The sequence below is a fragment of the Micrasema longulum genome, unplaced genomic scaffold (assembly GCF_059751315.1).
Source record: "Micrasema longulum isolate JH-2025_06_02 unplaced genomic scaffold, ASM5975131v1 h1tg000087l, whole genome shotgun sequence".
NCBI classification, from domain to species: domain Eukaryota; kingdom Metazoa; phylum Arthropoda; class Insecta; order Trichoptera; family Brachycentridae; genus Micrasema; species Micrasema longulum.
The window spans coordinates 1,359,887-1,382,551 of NW_028277293.1; the positions used below are offsets into that span (position 1 = coordinate 1,359,887).

The 22,665-nt window shown below is 32.2% G+C and overlaps 1 protein-coding gene across 1 annotated transcript in view; it reads left to right on the top strand.

The window, feature by feature from the left end:
* The window catches only part of LOC148284817 (dipeptidase 1-like), a 134,780-nt gene extending 125,329 nt beyond the window's left edge, over positions 1-9,451 (top strand). Inside the window, exons 10-11 of the mRNA XM_088234741.1 lie at positions 7,431-7,569; positions 8,550-9,451. Coding sequence (XP_088090867.1) covers positions 7,431-7,569; positions 8,550-8,669 — 259 coding nt within the window. The 3' untranslated portion in view covers positions 8,670-9,451. The remainder of the gene's footprint in view (positions 1-7,430; positions 7,570-8,549) is intronic.
* Positions 9,452-22,665: the final 13,214 nt, after the last annotated feature.

Genomic DNA, 22,665 nt, shown 5'->3' on the forward strand with positions numbered 1-22,665 from the left:
TTTCCCAAATACGGACAAGAATTAGGGCAGCGGCATGTCATCACTGTATGTTTACTAAGGATGGGAAGACCGAGAAAAATATAAAATAGAGAGTGAAACAGGGTGAACAGTGCACTGAAATCAACCTTGGCAAACAAATATTCGTCGCAGAAGGCAAAACCAGCCGTTCACAATAGAGGTTTATTGCCAACCCTAATGTATGGGAGCGAAGTATGGAATTAGAAAAATAATGATGACAGTAGTTTACTACTTTTAGACTTTCTTCATGATCAGACATGATGCTGTGCAAAAATATGCTATCGTGTGTGATGAAGAATATGTTTCATTGCACTGAAATGGTGGAAAAATGAACATTTTTACCTTTTTCTTCTTGAGTTGTCTTGTCAGGTTCTCCCGACGTTGGCGATCACTACAGCGAAAGCATCTCGGTCCTGCGTATTCCGCAGCCAGGACAACTGCTTATTGGATATACTCGCCATAGTGATTCCCGGGAAAAGATGACCAGAGTGGTTTCCCGTTGTCTTCTCTGGTGGATTTTTCTGTCGGGGTTACCTTCCCTTAGCTGATTGGTTCTGGATTGGAAGCGCCAGAAACTCGCTTTTCATCCTCTCGTTATCTGCTGTGATCAAACCGTTATGACTATGATCTCATTCCCTGGGAATCACTACGTGGACGCTAACGAGTAAGACTAATCAGTAGTGTTGCCGGTGGAATGCAACTGGGCGTTCACAGCATTTTATAGAATCACACCCTCCAGCAAGATGTGACTTAATGTGACCCTACTGCCATATTTATAAATACAACTAAATTAATTGAATCAGTAGTTCATAAACTATATTTTAAAACTTAAGTTTTGTAACTATGGTAACGGGTAACACAATAATATAAGTTAAATTAAGTTAAAATAGTTAAATTCCCAAAAATAGACGCATGGAAAAATCGATGAAATATATATGTTTATGCATAGGTGATACACGGCAAAGATGGAAAACGTTTTTTGAAAAAGTCATATGAATAATCAGGCCTTTACAAAACTCATCATTGATTGGTTTAAGTGATCATTTTACATACTGCGGACAATTTTACACGCTGTAAATGCCTTTTTATATTCTTTTCTCAAAAATTCTCTTCATTTCAGTAGTAATATTCAGTTATCAATATTATGGCGTTTAAGTTAATCACTTGTCTACAAGCATAAATACATTATTAAACACAACATTATTTTGGTACGTGTATTTGTACATACACAAATCTGGATTTCTCCCAAGGGGGTAAAATAAAGTAATCTGCTAATTAAAATACTTAACTTCAATATCAATACATAGATGGCGCTCCAACTCGCTTGTAAATGGTTTCTCGTTTAGTAACATATATACAAAAATCAAAAATGTTACCTGTGTGGATATTCGCTAATAAGCGGAATGGGGAATGTTGTAGTACCTACTTAAAGTGGCCACTTAACCCAGCCAATGACAGGTCATAAGCCTTGTAAACGCTCGAATATCCATAATCCTGAATTTGAAAAAAATTCTACCTCATCTCTGTAGGGATATAAATAAAAACATACTAAACATATTATTTATAACCAGCATTGTGGGAAAACATAACAATGGTTATGTTAAAGTTTTGTATATTTAAAAATCTTTGCGAAAAACTTGATTTGAAAAGGGGCGTTCTGTACCGTACATTTTGCAAAATGCATTTTTAAAAAACCCTTATAAAAAGGTCCGTTTTATTATGCTACCGGTCGAATCTTGACAACCGCTTGCTCGAAGACTGTAGATGCATTGCTTTCCTTGAGAATTCTACTGGCGGGAATCCTGTCTAAATACGGATATCCGGAATAAGACAATTAAGCTTCCCCGCACCTTTTTTTCCATTTCACCTAGTTATAAGCTTGAAGGATATTAAATTTGAAATTGCGAGGAAGGTGTTTTGACTGGGTAATTTTTCCTGTAGAAAGTATTTGGCGTAAGCTTTGAATCATTTCAGAAAGTCTGTATAAAAACAGCAATATTTATAACAGGCATGAACAGAATTCTTTAGTTTCTTATGCCCTCGTGGGGAGAGTATCAATATTAAAAATCAACATTAAAAGCTCCGTCCGCTCACCTGGGTCCTTTCTGAAGGTTTTGTGGTCTCTCTTATTTAAGTGCCGCACATTGCAAAATCAATTTTTACATTAAATGAACAAATTTTTTGTTTCTTAACTAAAAAAAAGTCTTAAAAATTTGCGTTTTTTAAGCCAATTTTTTTTTTTTTTTTGTATCGTATTATACACACATCACAACACTCAATCGTTTGTTGGTTTAGTAGACCTTGTGACGTCATTTGTAGTGGTTCGTTTTTGTTTAAATCTTTTTTATTAATTTTTTCGTGCATTTTAGAGAAACTTCGCCTAACAATGAAATGCTCTAATTTTTCCGAGTGTAAGAAAACATTTGTTTTATCCACTTTCCCGTAGCACTGAACTTATTCATCGACTTTCACTGCCTTCAATGTCCTATTGCTTTCAATAACACCCGGGCTAAAAGGGATGTTTATATGTTGATATAGAATGCTTTTGAATTACTACATTTCATTATACCTGGTGAAATGGAATAAACGCAAAAACACTTGACATTTTATGCTTTCAATCTAAATCTCAGTAAAAGCCTTAATTCTTCCAACCATCATTTTCAACTCTAATATTCTATACCAACATCCTTTTGTTATATAAACGTAGTTATGCAGAAAGCAGCTAGCCACAGAAAAGCGAAACTGTGATAATAGCACTTTTATGGAAAAAGTGAGTAATTAAATCTGCACAACAGTTGGAATGTTTTTTTCTTTGACAAATAGTAAATAAGGCAAATATTCATTTTTATAATAAAAAAATAATTTGATTAGGTATTTGACCAGATGTGCATTTTACAGAACAGCAGAACAGCCAGATATTGTAAAACTTTGATGTATGTAGTTCATTATGCATTAAACTTATTATTTTATATTTATACTAGCGGACCCGACTGGCAGAAATTATAAAAAAATTAAGGAAACAATCTGATTAGAATCCATAAAAAGCGAAAAGTTTTTGAAAACAAACTTTTTTAAACTCAAAAAAACATCTTTCCATTTTTCTTTTATTCATTCTAGTCAAATGCAAACCTGGTAGTTCAATGAAAGAAAGATTTATGCTTCTAACCTTTTTTACAGATTGATTTGAAAATTTTTATTTCTACGAACACGCGCAGCGCAAAGATCTACAATTCGATGAAAACCGCGCGTAAATCGGTTATGCCGTTTAAAAGGAGTTCAGTGACATCACACCTTCAGAAGAATTATATATATAAATATTAGTGTACTTAAGAATCACTTAATTCATTTGCTATAATAGCCTTAAAAATAATTTAATTATGTGTTACGGAGTTTTGGCAATTTTTCCAAGTCTGGCTGATCACACAACCAAAAATATGCATTTTCCAGAAACTAGACATATCTAATATTGAATGATTTAATTTAAACTCAAACTATATAAGGTGACATTGTACATCAAAGCATTCCCATCACTAACTTTCATCACTTTGTATAAACTCTCTGCCGAAATATTCTAGAGTTCTCCTTCATCATTTGGTCTCCAAATTATAAAATTCATTTTGATAGAATTGAAGCTATCCAATGAAAATTGCTTTAGACTCTTACATTTCGAAATGGTTTGAGTGACACCTTACGCGCATACGATGATTCCATTTAATTAGTTTATCTGACCGACGTTAATTATCAAACATAATTTACCTACATAAATTAATAAATTCATCCGTAGACGCATCAATCTTAACTATACGAATGAATTTTTCTGCACCAAATAGAAGAGCACAACTTTAAAGCAAATATTGGTTACCAATCACCCTTACCAAGAATTCAACGAACGTTAAATCATTTATTCCAAGTGGATAGAGCGATGGATATATTTGAGGAATGTAGACAGTCAATGAAAAATAAATTGTTAACTGTTAAAAATATTTATTTTTTGATAACTATTAAAAATAATATATCAATAAATAAATTTAAAGTTAATCTAAAGAAATTTTTTGAAGTCATATAAAAACAACATTAAATTTTAATTAGTATGAATGTATTATTGTTTTATGTTTATTCTTTATATATCCTATGTTTTTATTTTTCTTTCTCATATACTCGTATTTAAAATTATATAAATTCTTATTAATAAACAACTAAAACAGTGTAAGTCACTCTCCAAGCACAAGAGTTAGTCTCTTTTTTTATAGAGTTACAGTGATAACATTTACTAGATGTGTAAAAGTAGATATGTTATTTATAAATTTCATCAAGGAACAAAAACATGTACCTTAATGAAATTTATGAATAAAAAAAACTAAAAAAAAACTATTATGATAGGTTAATTTGTGTTTGTAGCCAACTTTATCATATTGCTATATTATGTATAAATACTCTGTCTTCCGTATTTATTTATTTATTTATTTTGTTCAATAACGCCCAAAAGGCATTTACAAAAAAATAAAAATGAAATACATGCTAACATACTAAATTATAAACAGAATATACAGAAAAAAATTGTGAAATTAGTTAAAAAGAATATGATAAAAAGTTTTACAAAGTAAAAAAAAAAAACAATAATAACAAAGGTATGCAAGAAAAAACCGTAAGCATATAATCAAAAAATGCAAAGATATAAGCTTATGAAATAAATTCTGTAAAGCAAACAATAAATAAAGTGTTACGGTAAGCAAGAAAGACCTTTTTAAGTTAAGTTAATAAACAAGCAAGCACATATTATCACTAAAAAATATGTATCCATGAAATGCGTATTTGCCAATACTACAATGCAATTTGATATAATAGTCAAAAATAAAAAACAAGTATAAGGTAATAAAAATAAACAAGTAAGTATTTTTTTTTTAATTTATGAAATTGATTGTCAATAATAGTTTGACGAGCAGCTACAAATAAACTTGATATTGTGGACTTATAAGATGGTAAAGAATTGGACAGAATCTCTGCAGCCTTTCCATAAGTGTTACCTAACCTATGCAGTCTCAGTATCAATGAATTGTTCTGTTGGTTGGAAGAAGTACTGGAGCAATGAAACAATAAAGTACTCCTAGTGTTGACAGCAGGTACTCTAAAATTAATCAATTCAAGTATTTTTGGTGCGTCAAAAAGAGAGTTTACAATTTTATACAGTACAATGAGATCATTAATAGTTCTTCTTTCAGAAAGTGTTGTTAGGTTAAGCAGTGTTACCAAATAGTCATAATTCACATTTTGTATTGGAATGCTTAGTTTGTAGTTTATACATCGTAGAAATTTATGTTGAATGTTTTCAATATTATAAACATGAACATTATAGCAGGGTGACCATATTTTCATTTTCATTTTCATTTTTCATTTATTTTTGCACCACTACAGGCCAGTAGGCCCAATTACAGTGGTGAATTACATCACAGAACACCCAGGCTTGAGAAAAAATCATTTTGATTTTTGTTTCTCACTGAGAACAGTATAATATTTTCAATGATCGGATGGGGAACTGAGAACTGAGAACTTGTATTGAGAACTTGTGGGCTTGATATTTGCTTTTCTGATCATGCAGAGAAAAAAAATCATATTTTTTTTATTACAGGCTTTTTTAAACGAATAAATTTATAAAATCAAAATACTAACGTACTCCCATCAGCATCTATACTGTAAGATTGTTCTAGTGCTGAGGGTGTTTCTTTTAAATTGAGAAATTCCATTATTGTGATCAACATTGTTTTCAGAAGATTATAAATACAGTTTTTTGTATGAAAACGGCCTGGTTGTTTTTAGCAGAACACAGCACTGATCTTACTGCACCTGACACCACCAATTTTTTTTTTTAAATTGTGCACTGGCTGCTTTCTGCATAACTACGTTCATATAATATTAGTTAGTAAAAATACTGAAATTCCAGTTTCAACACAAGTGCTTTTCGTAGAGCAGGCAATAAAAAAAACCTATTTATTATACTTAGAATATTTTGAGTTTGTTCAAATGTTTGAATACAAAAGATATAAGTAAAATGAAAAATATTACGCATTGTGTAAAGTGCATAACCCTATCAATGTCTAAACTACCATATTTCTTATTATTAAAATTTGTTGATTTATTATTGGACGTTTTCAGCAAAGAAACAGCTAACCCATTACGTTTTGCATCGAATCGGCAGTTTTGAATCTTTTGATCGTCTCTTCTAAGACTTCACCATCGTTCAATTTATTTTAAACTCTTTCTTATGTCTGATGTTTGGCCGTGTCCAATATTTTTTCAGCGTTCACGTGCGCGTTGGATTTTACATGTTCGCAAATTTTTTTTGAAGATGTTAATTTTGCGGACCTTGTGTTTCCATTCGATGAAATTGAAATAAAACACCATTGGGATTAGGACGGGATGATAACATGTACAATGTGCAATGACACATGTTGAGACTATTGCTGGTTATCGGCAAAAGACACGTTTGTTATTATTTCTAATTGTTTGATGAGACTCAAATAGATATTTTTTTGAACCGTAATATTTCCGTACATAACCGAGTATCGCACGCAACTACACTGGCTCAGTATCAGACATAGAAGAAACATTCACATTCTATTACTTCTTCACAATATTTTTAATAATCCCGCTTCGCCTGTTTATCTGAGAGAGCTCATCCAACCTCTTTCACAACACGGGACTATCTCTTCGTTCTAGTAACGAGAGAACCCTTTTAATACCCTGTCATCGCTCGAATTTTCTTGCCTCCTCTTTCACAGTAGTAGCCGCTCGATTGTGGAATAATCTAGCTACTAATGTTAGAGATGCCCGAAGGTTATTTACATTTAAGTCAAGATTGAAATGTCACTATCTAAATATTTAAATTGTTCCTTTATCCTTCTTCTTTCCTTCCCATCCGCTCTCCTCTCTTTATAGTATAGTGTTATTTTTTTTTAAATATATTTGTTTTTGTTAATCTTTGTTTTTAATTTTTGTATAAAATTGTAAGATTCAATATGTCCATGTACTTATAAATACATTACACTCAAACTGAACGGTTTGGGTAGGTAGGAAGAAATTGCCTTAAGGCAATATGCCCGCCCTAATATGTATATTTATTGTATATGTATATAAAGTGTTAAATAAATAAATCTTTGTTCCTGACCAGAGCCGGAGCGACACTCCGGTGCGCTTCGGCCCGACTACACCGCTGTTGTCACATTTTACATTTAGTGCTGCCCAAGCATAAAAAAATTGCTCGTTGTCGTTCAAAAAACTTTGTGATCCGGTAATCACAGCATCTTTGTCCCGTATAAGTGTAATCCAAAAGTACATTATGTGTACTTTGTGTATATGAAGAAAGAAATAAAAGTATATTTTTGTTAAGTTTTGTTCATAATTACTTGCTTTTGCAGGGTTCCACGAGGTTTGGAAGACGTTTCCAAATATCCAGAGCTGTTTGCTGAACTCCTGAGAAGTGGACAATGGAGTGTTCAGGAACTGAAGAACTTGGCAGGACTTAACATCCTTAGGGTCATGCAGAAGGTAGAAAAGGTGAGAAAAAATATACTTACGTGAAATTAATTTTATTAATGTCTTAGTACCTACTGGGCTTAATTGAATCCTCCATTTAGAATCTTATCGTTGAGCTCATGAGTACATGCAATAAACTGCCTGCGTGTTGAGGCATAAAAGATGAAACGGATACCCGGTAACAACCCGGTATCCGGCCGGGTACCAGTTTGTACCTTTATATCCGGCCGGATACCAGATAGTAGCTTAATATCCAGCGGATTCCTAGTATTTATTTGACTGCAAAAAATTCATGTATCAACGCCTTGTTAATTGATTAACTAATATCAACCGTGTTTGGGAAAAAGGAACTATCCCTCAGCATTTAATAAATTGACTTTAATTATAAAAATGTTCGTCCGTGTTCAATATGCACCCTAAAAAAATATTGACCAGCGAATAAAATATTTTAATTGAAATTAATTTTTTGATTAAAAATAATATATTCCCGTGAACAAAATAAAATCGCAAGGGGTGAGAATATCCAAGATATAATTATTAATTAAATAATCTTATCAGCCATATTGATATGCAACTCATTGATCGATAAGTGATCATTATAAATATCGTGAACATATTTTTAACGCTTTTTATTTTATTTATTTATTTACTAACGAACATTGTCCATGTTAACAATTTTTAGGGTTTTAATATTACAATCAAAGAATAGTTTGAAACATTAAAAAAAGGAAAAGAAGCATTGACAAACATAAGGGACATCAAGACACGATTTTAAGGACATTCAAATTTTTGCTCTTTACCATAAGAGAAATTTCAGCATCGGGTTTTTTTATTGTTTTTTTAGACAAATGGGTCGGGTATCCAGCGGCTGGATATCCGGTATCCGGCCAAACCACTATCCGTTTCATCACTATAAGACATGACCATTTAGTTTTTTTTTATGAATAAGTAGGCGGATTCTTATACTGCAATTTTATATGCGAATTTTATTTTCTTTCAAGATTCGCGATGATCTGAGAACGCAAGGCGTAGGCCCGGAGGAACACCCCGATTCGCCAAACGACAACGGAGATTGTACCAGTAATGCTTTCCATTTGGAACAATTCACCCCTATCAATTAAACATTCACTGTACCTTCCCCTATCTTAATAAGTAAATTTTTATTTAAATACAACATATTATTCATAATCTAACAAATATTTGTTCAAAAAATTTTATATGAATGTTTCTTAACCTTTAGAGATAAATTTAAGTCAATCGTTTCTTATAAATAGTTACTGATAAATCTGAATGTGAATTAAATGTAACATTAAATTAAACCTTATTGATATGAAACTTTTTGTGATTTATTGTAAGCACTTTAAGGTATTATGCAAAGCATCTTGCTGTATAAATATTATTGATATAAATAAGTCATTTAAATCTCTATCATATTCAAATCCATCTTACTAGAGTTTGTAAACGCTTAGGATAATATTTTTCTCTCAGCATCATATATGTTACGCATTTAAAATTTATTGTAATCAAATACTGTTGAAACGCACTATACACATATTTCGGATAAGTATTACAAAAATCAATCATTGATCGAATCGTGAAATTCAATTCAACTTCTTAAAAAGTATTAAAGGTACGTTTCCATGGAGGCAACAACGATCAACGTGTAGCGTGCTACACATTTTATTTTGTTGCTAGATGTTGCCGTGCGTCTCCATACTAGTCAAATGTCACCATGTAATCTGTTGACAGTTGTCACTAGCTACTTGTTGCCGTTTCTTGTAGCATGAGGCAAAAGCATTTCAAGTTATTCAACACCCGTTTGTTAGTAGTGTGCGTCATGTCATCAGAAACAGTAGCAGTTGCTGCTTATTTGATCAACTCAAATGGCAATAAAAGAAGAAAATGGAAGAAACCTAACTGGTAGATCAGACATTTTTTTTGCTAAAATGTCTGATCTACCAGTTAGGTTTCTTCCATTTTCTGGAAGATCTGGTAGATCAGACATTTTGTTTGCTAAAATTTCCAGGTTATCCTGAAAACAAAACCCATGTCACTACCACGCTATATGACCACTTCACTTAAAATAAAATTAATTATAAATAAAATAAAATATTCGACATTTCTACTTTCTATTATTTTTTTATATACGAGTATATGCACACGGTGATTTAATATAAATCTACTTTTACAATTTATGCACTTAAATACACCGAATCGATGCGAATTCGGTAAGAGCCTAATACGTAAGAAGAATGGGTGTTATTTTTCGCTATTTCTTACATCTCTAGTTTGGCGAGACAGTTTTAAATATTAATTGTCAACTATCAACGAAACAAGTGTCAAACTGTATTCTTGAAGACGTGCTTAAATATTATTTTTTTTAATCAGTGAATCGTCGACCAATCTCAGTCACATCTCAGAAAAAGTTTGTTCTGGGTAAGATAGTACAGTGGTTGTTGAAATTAGCTTGAACTGACCATTTGACATTCCTTATTACTCATGGCAATGTTTTTTCGGAAGTTAAATTTATAAAGAAAATATCGAAAAACATTCCCGTCTTTATATGACGCAAATTTGTTATTCCACCACTCCGGTGAAGTATGATAGTCTTCAATAAATACGATTATTTTCTGTGTATTCTCCTCCATGTCGTCCTTTTTTTGCCACACTTGTCTAATACCCTTGGATACTGGCAACATCTAACAACACGCTGTATGTCGGACGCATGCGTCATTGCCGCGTGCTGTGTCGCAGCGTGTTACTTCGTTTGAAATATTCCTTGCCGCATGCGTCAGTACCACATGCCACACTTTGCCCAGAAGTTGCCTCCGTAGAAAAGTACCTTAAGTTGTTTTTGACATTTTTTACACTAAATAATGATCTAATAATGTTGGGCGTTGAAGCCGTGGAAGTTATGATATGTGAACAAACGAAAGTTTTAAAATTAACGAAAATGCATGAAAAACGAATTATCTAATTAACAGAGCTTTTCAATTGTATGGAGTTAAAAAAAAAATCAGTAATCTTGTTTTGTTTACATAATATGTTATGTATTTTAGTGTTATTTTATCTTCCTAATAATGTCATTTTAAAAAATTCAACTCATACATTAAATTGTTAATACTATCAAATAATACTATTGATTCACAAAAAAAGCTATGAGTGCATTAAATAATAAATTACTTGAAAGTGTCAGAAAGACTTATAAAAAATGATGTAATGAGTAATTTATTATCTTCTTTCGGTACATGCTTAGAATATTTTTGTGGCCCAGCTTCAGAGAATTTGGAAAGCGCAGAGAGAACTTGTTATTGACGATGACAATCAGGTTGTAATTTTAATATTCATCGTATTTTCTGTTGGAGATTGACGCGTATTTGATGTTCAATGTATGTATTAATATTATTCCCTTGATTATATTACAATACTGTCAATAAATCATATTTCCCAAAAAAAATGTATTTTATTTATAGCCATACTGATATCGACACGTACAAAATTAGTAAACACTATTTAAGTAGATGAAAATATAGATAAACACGTAGTGGATTTAGCCCTCCGGGCAGCGGTTTCCACTTGCTTCTTACTTCATGCTACTGATTCAATAATATTGACTAGAGATGGGCGTTTTGGTTATTTAAAAGAAATAGCTGTAACCGTTAACGTTTCACTAATAAAACAGTTTCTAAATAACAGCTTCAAAATCTCTCGCAAACGAGTGGAGGCGTATAAAAAAAATAAAAAAAATAATAACAGCTTAGAGTAACCTTGGCGAAATACCTGGTACAGGAAACTGCCAAACAGTGTTACAAAAAAATATTTAGCGGTTTTTTAATATTTACCAAGATTTTTCCCACGCACTTTTAAACTGTAATGGCTATTACATAATATGTTTCCGAAAAAAAGCCATTTCTGATAAACTGTTTTTTTACCAAGCGACGGTTTTTTTTGTAAAACTGTTTTTGTTATTTCGAAAGTATAACTGTTTTATAACAACATTTTTTTACTATTAGCTTACCATGTGAATTTTAATTTATTTGTTGATATTTTAGTACGAAATTTGTTTTTAGTATTTACTATAATGTTGTTATGACATTTAAAAAGCCCTCTAAATTCCAATATGTCCATATTCTCTTAACATGAAATACTTCGTCGAGAAAAAAATATTAATACCCTTTCTTGCTTTTTTTAACTGTTCATTTTTTATTGTTCATGAGGTCTCATATCAAATCTAATATTTCATTCAAGGACATTTAGAATTTTTCCACGGACTATCAAGTAAGGAGACTTAGTAATCGATGGATCACTCATCAATCATAGATGTCAGACGTTTTTTATCATCGTACGTCTTCGAAGTCTCTAAGGTGACAATTTAATAATAATTAATGAATATGATCCTACTCTGTTTTATGTACAAATTTTAGTGCTTTTACAAAACATTTTAGTGCTACATTTTTTATTCAACTTAACAACACGTCTGAAAATTGAAACGTGGTCGCCATTTCAGGTGTCATTGTGCGTCAGAAAAGCCAACATTGAAAGCATCCACCACATACCCAAATCCGTTTTAAAGACTAAACGTCTTTCTTCGGATTCAATTATACAAGCAAGCATATTTTTTTTCGTTACGAATTGATTGTATTTTTTCCTCTACGAACAAAATTCAATATGGAAAAGCGCGAACAAATATTTACATTTACAGCTTTAAATTTCCTTTTCACTGTCGCTCTAAAGCCCCATTTCATCGTCTACAAGGTAGGGACAAGGAAAAGTATAAATAAAATAAATAAATAAATCCTTCACCCATTTCAAACTTTTTTATGTTGACAGTGATAGGAAACGTTAGTTACTACTCTCTAGAGCACCAGAACGCCCCCAGGTGACAGTCAAGGCCAGTCACCGGCAGCGTACCCAAAAGCAGCAGACTTACCCAAAGAGTACTGGTTGCAAACCAACTTTTGCCACCACCCATACCTACTCAAACTGTAATTATTGAAGAATTTTACCTCATCAATCCAAAGCAACGAAAGAGACGTATATTTCGTGCTCAAGGAAGTCCTCAGCAAAAGATGTTCACTGACAGGGGCACCCGCGATAAAAAACCTCAGGACCCAGACACGTCCGGTGACTCCGGTTTAGTAAAGCATTAATTACCCCCACCTTCCCTTAGATCGGAATAAAGATAGCATAGACATGAATTCCGCACTTTGACCATCATGGATCCATTCCTCCCGTATATGTGTTATATACAGGTGCAGTAGGCCAACAGTTAATTTAAAGAAAAACAGAACATCAAACATAGACGTAATGGTGAATGTTTCACAGTGCGTAAAGCGATTACTCGACCTGGCCAATAACTGGTAATAGGTCTTGTAAATGAAATGAATTAACTTACATACTTAACTTAACTTTACCTTCTGAAAAATAAATCTTTCTTGTTTCCTTTGAATTGGAAAAATCCTCATGACAAAATTAGCACTGAAATATTTTTCGTTAGCCCTTTGAGACCGTATATACAAATATCTAAACGAACACTAACTTTGCGGTTTTATTTTACCCATAATAAATTGAACAATAATGTCAGGTTTTCGTTTTCTAAATGCTCGCAATCTTCTCCAAGGCCTCTATTTTGTCTGCCAGAGCTGAAACCTTTCTTGAGGTGGGTAAGATTCATCTGACTGATTTATTTCACATAGTATTCAACAACTCTTAAAAATACTTCCACTTAAACCAGCCAATGCTAGGTCGTAAACCGTGTAAATGCCTAGACTTCCATATTCCCTTCTAAAAATGTTTTCTCTCTCTGTTGCAACAAATTTGAATTTTTTCAACTGTTATTTATTTATAATAATAAAACTATAAAGTATTTTTATCATTATAATTAAAATGCAGTTGCACCAAGAAATGTCAGTAGAAAAACTCAATTTTAATTACTTATCAAACTAATGAAAAAAGCAGCATTTAAAACCGACCGTACGTTTAAAAAAAAAAAAAAAAACATCATCATCATCGTTTCCCTTCCGCACCTAATAATGCATAGGGCACTGCTTTGGTACATCAATCGCAACGTTTTTTTATCATTTTTGTTGGGTAAAGGTAAGATTATCAGTCTTACGCTTTAGATACTAGTCCAGGGACTATGAAATATTCTAGTATAAAAACCCATTTTTTTAAAATAAACATTTCACGTCAACCACGTCGGGAATCGAACCCGAGGCTTCTTGCATGGCAGGCAAACGCTTTGACAACTACACCATAAGGTCGGTAATTTATACAAAATTTTAAAAGCCTACCAGGGTTATAAAATAAATATTTTAAAGTCTGTTCATGTTGTCTTTTCTGGTTAATGTAGTCTTCATAAGCTAAACAAGCAATAACTTGTGAACTATAAGGAAAAAAAATACTTTAAAAAAAAAACTAGACTGTCATATTAAGTGTTTTTTACAACTGCTAGATTTAATTCAGGTTTCAGGGGGATCTACAGTAAATCAATGACGTATAATTAAATTGACACGTTACAGCTCGAAGAAAATAGCATTTCATTCCCAGGGTAGTTGCCTTCGGAGGCTTTATTATCCAAGGGACTTTCATCAGGATCAGATATATTATATGCTTTGAAAAATTACTTTTGTAGCACTGCAAACATGAAAACTAGAACATATTATACTTCGTTCAATTTTTGAAAATAATATAATTGAAAAAACAAGCAGTTGATGGTTTCGTAGAATAAGAAAGTTTAGTGCTTCAGGAAATTGGATTTAAAAATGTTTTCTTGCGCGCGCTAAAAATTAGAGCATGAAATTGTACTGCAAATTTTCTTGAAAATGTAGAAAAAAATTAATTATAATGATTTTAATAAAAACAAACTACTTTGAATGACGTCATTTCCAAATCTACCGATGATAGGGTTGCGATTAATTTATATAGCTAGCGAAGCTTATAATAACTCACCGAAGAGAACTTGTGACGTCACATGCAGAGCAATTTTAAAAATTACTAAACTTTTAAACATCAAAGCCCCGATAATTCAATGCATAATTTACTTTTTTTAATTTTGGCTTATTTCGATAGTATATTAACAATTGAAAAATCATCTTCTGATTGCCATCATGGTTGCATTGTCTGCCTAGCATGTTAAATTGACGAACTTACCTCCCTTCGTTCTAGATTTACTACTTTCTTAATTTTTAAAAGCGTTTTTATTAATTTCTTTTGTTTGAGAATTTTTTTCGGGTTTATATGTTGTTCTGATACATTTAGTTATAAAGATTTTAAACTGACTGTTTCTGGTACATGTGCATTTGCAGGATATAACTACGTATACTATATAAAAAATAGAATAACCCAGTGGCTTATTAAGTTAGGAAGAAAAGAAACTGAAAGCCTATTAAACTAAATTGCATATTAATACTATCTACATTAATTTAAACACTATACATTACAAATACAAGAAAGATAAAATTAACATACACATACGTACGTACATAGGGTGATGATTAAAAGACCCAAAAATATTTTTTGTTTCTTTTCTCTTGGGTCCTCCCATTTTGTTCTACCTAATAAGAAAAACTTTAATTATTTTTTTGAGATTTTTTGAGAAAAATTTAAAGGTCGCTACTAAAGATTTAAAAAATCTAACATTTTCCCAAAAAGTGATTATTTAAAAAAAAAAAAATTATTGTAAAATTATTTTTTTTTACATAATTAAAACTAAAATGAGGTTAAAGGGTCCATATATGTTACCTAAAGCTAATTTTGTATCATATATGTGTTACAATTTACTTTCGGGATGTGAACAAACAAGAGGAAAATTAGACAAAAAACACAGATTTTTACAAAATTTCTTTAATTGTCACAATTTAAAAAAAACTTATTACAGAATTAATTTAAGCTTATATTAGTTGTTTAAAGTCCTCAAAAAGATTTTGATGCACAATTGACACGTAAAAAACTCAATATGCAGACAGCAAATTTGCTTTTTTGTAGTTTGGGCACTTTTGTCTGAAGGACTTCACAAGAAGCAAAATATACTGCTTCTGGTCTTCATCTAGGGTCAGTATTTTGTTGTACTCTTGGATTAAGGACACCCTTCTCTCTGCTGTATCATTGACTACCTTAAATTTTGTTACTATCTCCTTACTTTGAATATATTCCTTGTCTTTGATCCAGTTTTCAACTTTTTTCTTGAGGAAATCGAAGCTTAATCCGGTTATAGAAAAGAATCGTTTGGTGTTACAAGTGACAAAATCTTCTAGATTTTTATTACCAATGTTTTCAATCTCTACATTAATTCTTTTCCGGCAAAACACAGCTCCTTCTTTCTTTAGAGCTTCCACCATTTTCTTCTTAGTTTCATTTCCCACTTTGTCGTCAAAAAATGATAAGGCGATAAGTTCCTCTGAGACATACCATAAATGGCCACATACTTTATGTATTGCTGTTCTAGCTATGACAGGGCTTACATCCTCATACTTCTTTAAATCTTTGAGAAGTTCTAAGTTATTTCTTGGGGCTAAACAAGCGGATGGACCTTGAAACAAATACTTAATGTAGATTAAGACTGTAAAAATACAGATTTCTCGCAAACCTTTTTTTTCATGTTTTGTCAATCTGAATTGTTCTCGAAACAATAATATTTTCAGAGAGTAGATAGACTTTGCCATCCATCGTCCTCGGTGAAGACCTGCAGGCTTTTTAAATGACACGCCATTATCTAGTTCTCCTCCCAAAAATACAATGCTTAGTTGCAAGAGTTCCTTGTAATCATCTCTGGGCTGATATTCTGTCAATTGTTTCTTAGCAAAATTGATTATTTCATCCTTCACATCTTGGAGCTTTTCAATAGATTCTTCATCAGTTTTTAACGTCGTATACTCTTATTTATTGATAAATTTCCAGTTTTTCTGAAATCTTTTGAATAATAAATTATCTGGTCCAGATGAAAGCCAAATTTCATTTTGAACAACTGATTCCAGCATAATTTCCATAATGTGATCCCTACGTTAGATTGGAATCTTCCTAGCATAAAAATAAAGTGTTAAGTGATATAAGGTTCATTTATAATATTAAAAATTACTAATGAAAATTATATTGAATTTTAACATTTTTTATGAAATTTAAAGCCTGATAGCGACCCCTTAAATGTAATTAAATCCAACAAAATTTTAGTTAACTCCATTTTACATATGAGAAATCAAAATGGGAGGGTGAACCGTTGAATTTTTTAACTTTCATTTTTAAGCATCACCCTAATATATATATGTGTATATATATATATGTACGTGTATGTAAGGGTGTGCATGAATATGTGTGTGTATATAAGTATGTATGTGTATGTGAGTGTGGGTATATGTATGTATATATATACAAACATATATGTATGTAAATATGCATGTATATGTGTGTATGTATGTGTATGGGTGTGTACGTATGTGTGTATTTATTTTTATTTATTTATTAATTACATTATACATACATTTATGTTAAGGACAAAGACACAGTTTATAGCGACACAATCAGGAACGACCCATGTCTGTGAACTTGCTCCGACTCGCTAGAAAATCCGTGTTGAGTCTGGGCACTTGTAATGCATTCATAACCATACATTCACACACATATATTCGCACATACATATTTATATTATATTTTATACATACATAAACATATATATTAAGTTTAAGTTTAAGTTTATACACATAATTGATACTTTATAAATTATTACATTTTACATTTATAAATACATATTAATCATTTACCAGTTAGTCCACATTTGGTCTCAGAAATCCATTGTGCATCCATCCAAGGGTGCACACGTGTATGTGTATGTATATGGAAATATATAAATAAACAGATGTGTTAATCTGTCTTAGCACGGGTCTTCTCCTACTGGGAATTACTTTATTATATACGAGTATGTATTTTAAGAAAAAAATAATATTTTATTTAAGTCTTGATTCGAGTTGTTAGAACTCCTGGGAATGTAATTTATTTGTACCGTCCTTTGTAAAATACTCTGAACTATATGGTTTATAAATAATAACAAATAAAAAACAAAAAAAAAACCGCTGAACTTTCTCATTTAGTTTTAAATTGAGTGCTATAGGTATGTGATTGTGAATTTTTATTTCAATATTTTTTTAAATCCTAATAAAAATAATAACTTTTTCCAATTTACACAACCCGTGTCAAGCATTGAAGCTGATGAGTTTGGAATCAAAAGCCTTTATTTGACGTCTGCAACAAGAGAACCGTGCACTACAGCAGAGAGAAGTATCAGGGAGAGAAAAACTCGCCAGATTGAGGACACCGTCAGATGGAGCGGAAAAGACAAGGTGAATAGGGACAATACAACAATTTTCCCCGTGGTCGCCCACAATGGGATATTGCCTGCAAGAAAGATTGCCAGAAAGATGGAAAAATGCTCCACATCTCAAGAGGACGGCTCCCATTCAAGAACAGATCAATGATCAAGATCAAGTAGGAGAAAACGAAAATGATTTAATTCTGAACAGATTTTTCACAATTTTCAAGAACGTAAATAATGACATTGACAGCTACTGTCTTGAGTTACATAGAGCTAACGAAGTACAGAACCCGGCAATATATATCGTACGTCGGTATTTAGAAAGAGACCTTTGGCTTTGTAGAGCTTCGGCTTTGTCATACAAAAGTGGTAATGTAATGTCTTATAGTGGTTGTTAAGCGTTTTTAAGGACGGTCGGAATAGTTTTTAATTAACTAATCAATGAATTATTCTATCAGACTTAAATAAAAACTATTAAATTAAAAATAAAACGAACTATCAGAAGTTTCCATAATTAAATAACTGTAAGCATTTTTATAACTGATGGCTTATGAGATAGAGAAAAAAATATTGTTTATTTTTTACATCTCATAAGTCATCTGTTATAAAAATGGTTACAGTTATTTATGATGTTATTCATTATTTATAATGCTTATAAATATAAGTATGAAAACATCAACTGCCCTGCTCTGATTCGAATTTGAATCGTGCAACAGAGACGACGCTTTACGATGTCAAATTTGATGAAATGGCCGACAAACTCTTTCTAAGTGCCGATATACGATATGTTTTGCTGGGAACTGTATGTACACCTTTCTCACTAGAAAACTGCGTTTCAGTTATTTAAAAGAAGTAACAGTAACAGTTACCATTTCACATGTCGTAAAACTTTACTGATTTTAAACAACAGTTTAGAGCAGCGTGACAGTTTTACAAAAGAAAACACATATTTTCATAGAGGGGGTTGTTTTGTTTTTTACACTGATCTAAAAAAAAAACTGCTTTTTAAAAATGTTTTTTTCTACATATTAATTTTTTACTGAGGTTAATTTTCTTTATTAACAGAAAATTAACTGTTTTATAGGACAATATCAATTTTTTACCACCTCTATTTCTCGCACAAATGTTTGCATGTGAATCATGATTTGTTATCTCTTCAATCCAAATTGTTGATAGCAACGAAATATTTGCTGTACAATTATTTTAAGGCTAACGCGTTTATTAATTATACGTCAGTGCTTTCGATATATAGAAGGGTCTAAGCTTTAGTAAGTGGAAATAAATGTATGCATAAATAACTTAAAACTTCATACATGGCTCTTACGGTAGATTAAGTCATTAGAGAAAACGTGATCCACCACAGACCTAACACTTTTCACTGATTAAATTTATTACTCACTCGATTTCCGAAACTTTCCAACAATGTTAAATTCATTAAGTTTTGAGCGTGTAACAAAAAGGATGTAAATTTTGGCTAGCTCGTATACATCGGTTTAATCTTAGGTGCTCAGGAGTTGAGATTAACGGTTGAGGCAACTTTTAAGTGAAAATGTTACTATGCGAAAATCACAATTTACTCGGAACAACTCAACGAATTCACTGCTCTCGAACTGAAAATGAAACGCTGCGAGCTTGAGCGACATTTGACATTTTTTAATCTAAGTAAGTTTGTTGCTAGATGAAAAAACGTGTTTCAAACCACACTGACTCAAGCGGTAAAAAATCAACAAAAGAATCAACGAATCAATTAATCTTGAAACTAAAAAAACATTTGATTTCAAATGTCAACGAAGCATAACTGATAATCGTCTATTTAATGCTTCCTTTTTGATAGTTAGCCTTAAAAATTTATGCACTCATAATGCAAATCGTCGCTTAAGCGGCAACATGACCAATCTCATGTTTTTACCAGATTGAGATAAGTATATAAAAAGCTTTTAGGCCTTCTGAATCGACCCGCATACTCAGTTTTAACAAACTCCCACTAGAGGCGCCACAAATCGACTGATATTATTATCTAGACATGACGTATATCTTATTCAGTTGTTTACATTTCCTGTAAAGTGCGAAAAAATGAGATAGGTCATGTTGCCGCTTAAGTGACGAAATGTGAGTGCCACATATAAAAAAAAGATAAATTGGAATTTAAGTGTATGGATACTACGCATTGCAGTACCCATCATTATTCCTTTTAGGTATGCTTGATATCACAAGTTTGCAGGCCACAAGGAGCGTTGCCTCGTTTATAATGGCCTTTACACTTCTGAACAGGTATTATTACAATCCCAACATTTTGGAGCGCACAGCGTTATTTGCGTCGAGCAACTATTTTAGAGCTAGGCAACACAGACCATTTGCGCTTCCTGAATGTAGGATAAATTTACCATTGATGATGCCTGTGGAGAGAATGATTGTTCTGTTGAACAACCTACCGAGAGAGGTGGATCTCTTCCTCCAGTTTTCGACGCTTCATCTCTTACTTTGTATCATAATGTGTATTGGTGATAATGTGTATTGGCTTATTCGTCTTTATTTACTATTTTTATTTTTATGGACTAAATGTTGGACCTGAATAATCTGTTGTGCTTTTTTTCAAAACATGTTATTGTATAACCTAAATTTATGTATGTTGTAATTGGCATTAGTGCTGTATTGTACATTTAAATAAATAAATATTATTTTTCTACTTTTCTACGTTTGCTCTGAAGTGAAGCATCTAAACATCACCAGGCGCCACCAGACGAATTAAGACAGAGCCGAATACAGCCGAATGATTCTAAAAAAAACTTGAATTAAATCTACCCTGAGGCACATCAGCATTTGTCCATGGCAGGTCCACCTCCTTGTTATAAAAGCAGAATCGGTTCTCATAGATCAATATTTGTTATTAAGTACATAAATAAACTAATTTAACGTACGTTTTTGATCTTATTGCATTTTTATTTTATTTATATTAACTAAAAGTTATCAAAATAACCAATATTTTAGTTATTTTATGTAAAAATTAAAGTCATAAATATAAAAGACAAAAAATATTAAAGTCTGCTAAGCTTCTCCAATTGCCAGTACCTTTAATATTCATTGATTTTTCTCTCTTACATTTCGTGGTAGTTAGTAAAAAGATGTTATTTTATTAAAATTAATTTGTGTTGATAAAATCCACATAATTATTGTGGTTTATTTATTATCCGATAAAATGGAATCCATTTACTCCGACTTAATCAAAGATCTTGAATTTATTAAGAACCACCTAAATCGTTCAGTTCCAAAATGTTATTTCCCTAGAGTTGTATTTATGGTACTTTTACTTTATTTGTCTATTCAATGCACGTTTCAGCGCAGATAAGCGGGACTTAGTAAAATTTATTCTCTTTTTGAAGTGTATACTTTAAGGGGTCTATTTTTGGATTAAAGTTTGCACAATTGTTTATTGTAAGCTTTAATTCTCAAAATTGGTACGAATGCAATAAAAACCCGTGAAAGTTGCTGAGAAATTTAAAATTTTGTTTTATAAATAATCGCTAATCTATGGCATTCTTTTTAAGGTAAATTCACGATGGCAAAACATTGAAAAAATGACAAAATCAAGCAATAGTTAATAACTAAATTAAATACTATCGCCTTGCGTACTAGAACATTTGTTGACCTATCTTAAGACTTTTATCAAGTCTTTGACTCGCAAAGTTTTGCTTTTGACCTAATACAACTCGGCCAAAAGCAAGTGAAGGTTATCACGAGAGCCCGCCCAGGGCACTGCAGATTGAACAAACACCTTGCTAGAATGAACCTTTCCGAAACTTCTAGATGTAGGTTCTGCAGTGCAGATGAAGAAACACCCATACACTTTATATGTGAATGTGATACTCTTTATCACAAAAGAGGCCTCATCCTCGGGAGATCACTGGTTAAACCTGAGGATGTTCAAGAGCTCGCATCTTACCTAATAGCCTTCCACACATTAGCCAGGTTTTTAATGAACCTGGGCTTGGAGAGCGATTTAACTATTCACAAGGACCCGGCACAATAAATTTTCACAGCGCTGCCCTAGTTCTTGTATGTTTAATAGATTATTTTGCAAACTGTACAAAATACATTTTAGTTGTTTTTAAAATCAAATCAGTGAGTTGAGAGTGGCACTCAAAAATGCTGATAATACTACGAGTATCTTATAACTGAAAAAATAATTATGATTTAGCTACATGAACGCGTAATAATATAATAAACACACTGGCATTCATAAATCATTTTTTTAGAAATGATCTATTGAACTTACAAGAACTGAGGCAGTGACAGGTTGCAGTGACGTCAAGAAATTGCATAGCACTGACCCCTATCACTAAGAATAAGAATAAGAGTCTTCTTGTTTTCCAAGAAAGCTAAGAATCAAGAAGTAATCTTAGATCACAGACTAACTTAGAACTTACACTGACAACATGTAATCAGAAAGTCATATTGGGCACTGGCTGCCGTATGGTGGGTAAAAAATGGAGCATAAAATCAAAGGCTGCAACTTTGTGCATCCTTTGGTTTTAAGCTCCATCTGTGGTCACCAATGGATACACAACTTGGGACAAAAAAGTCCAACTAAAGTAAAGTAGCGGCGGATTATCTAGGCAATGGAAGCTACGTTATGCTTAATCCCCTAGACATTCATGTTCATACGGAGGCGGGTGCTGTGCTACGTGCAATGGCCGGAGAGTGCCAGTTGAAACTCAAAAACTTTTCAGCAATACATGATTGAAAATCCGATTTCGGATGCTATCGGATGTGACGACTATGGAATTCAACATCCAAGAGCTTTTCAAAATGCGTAT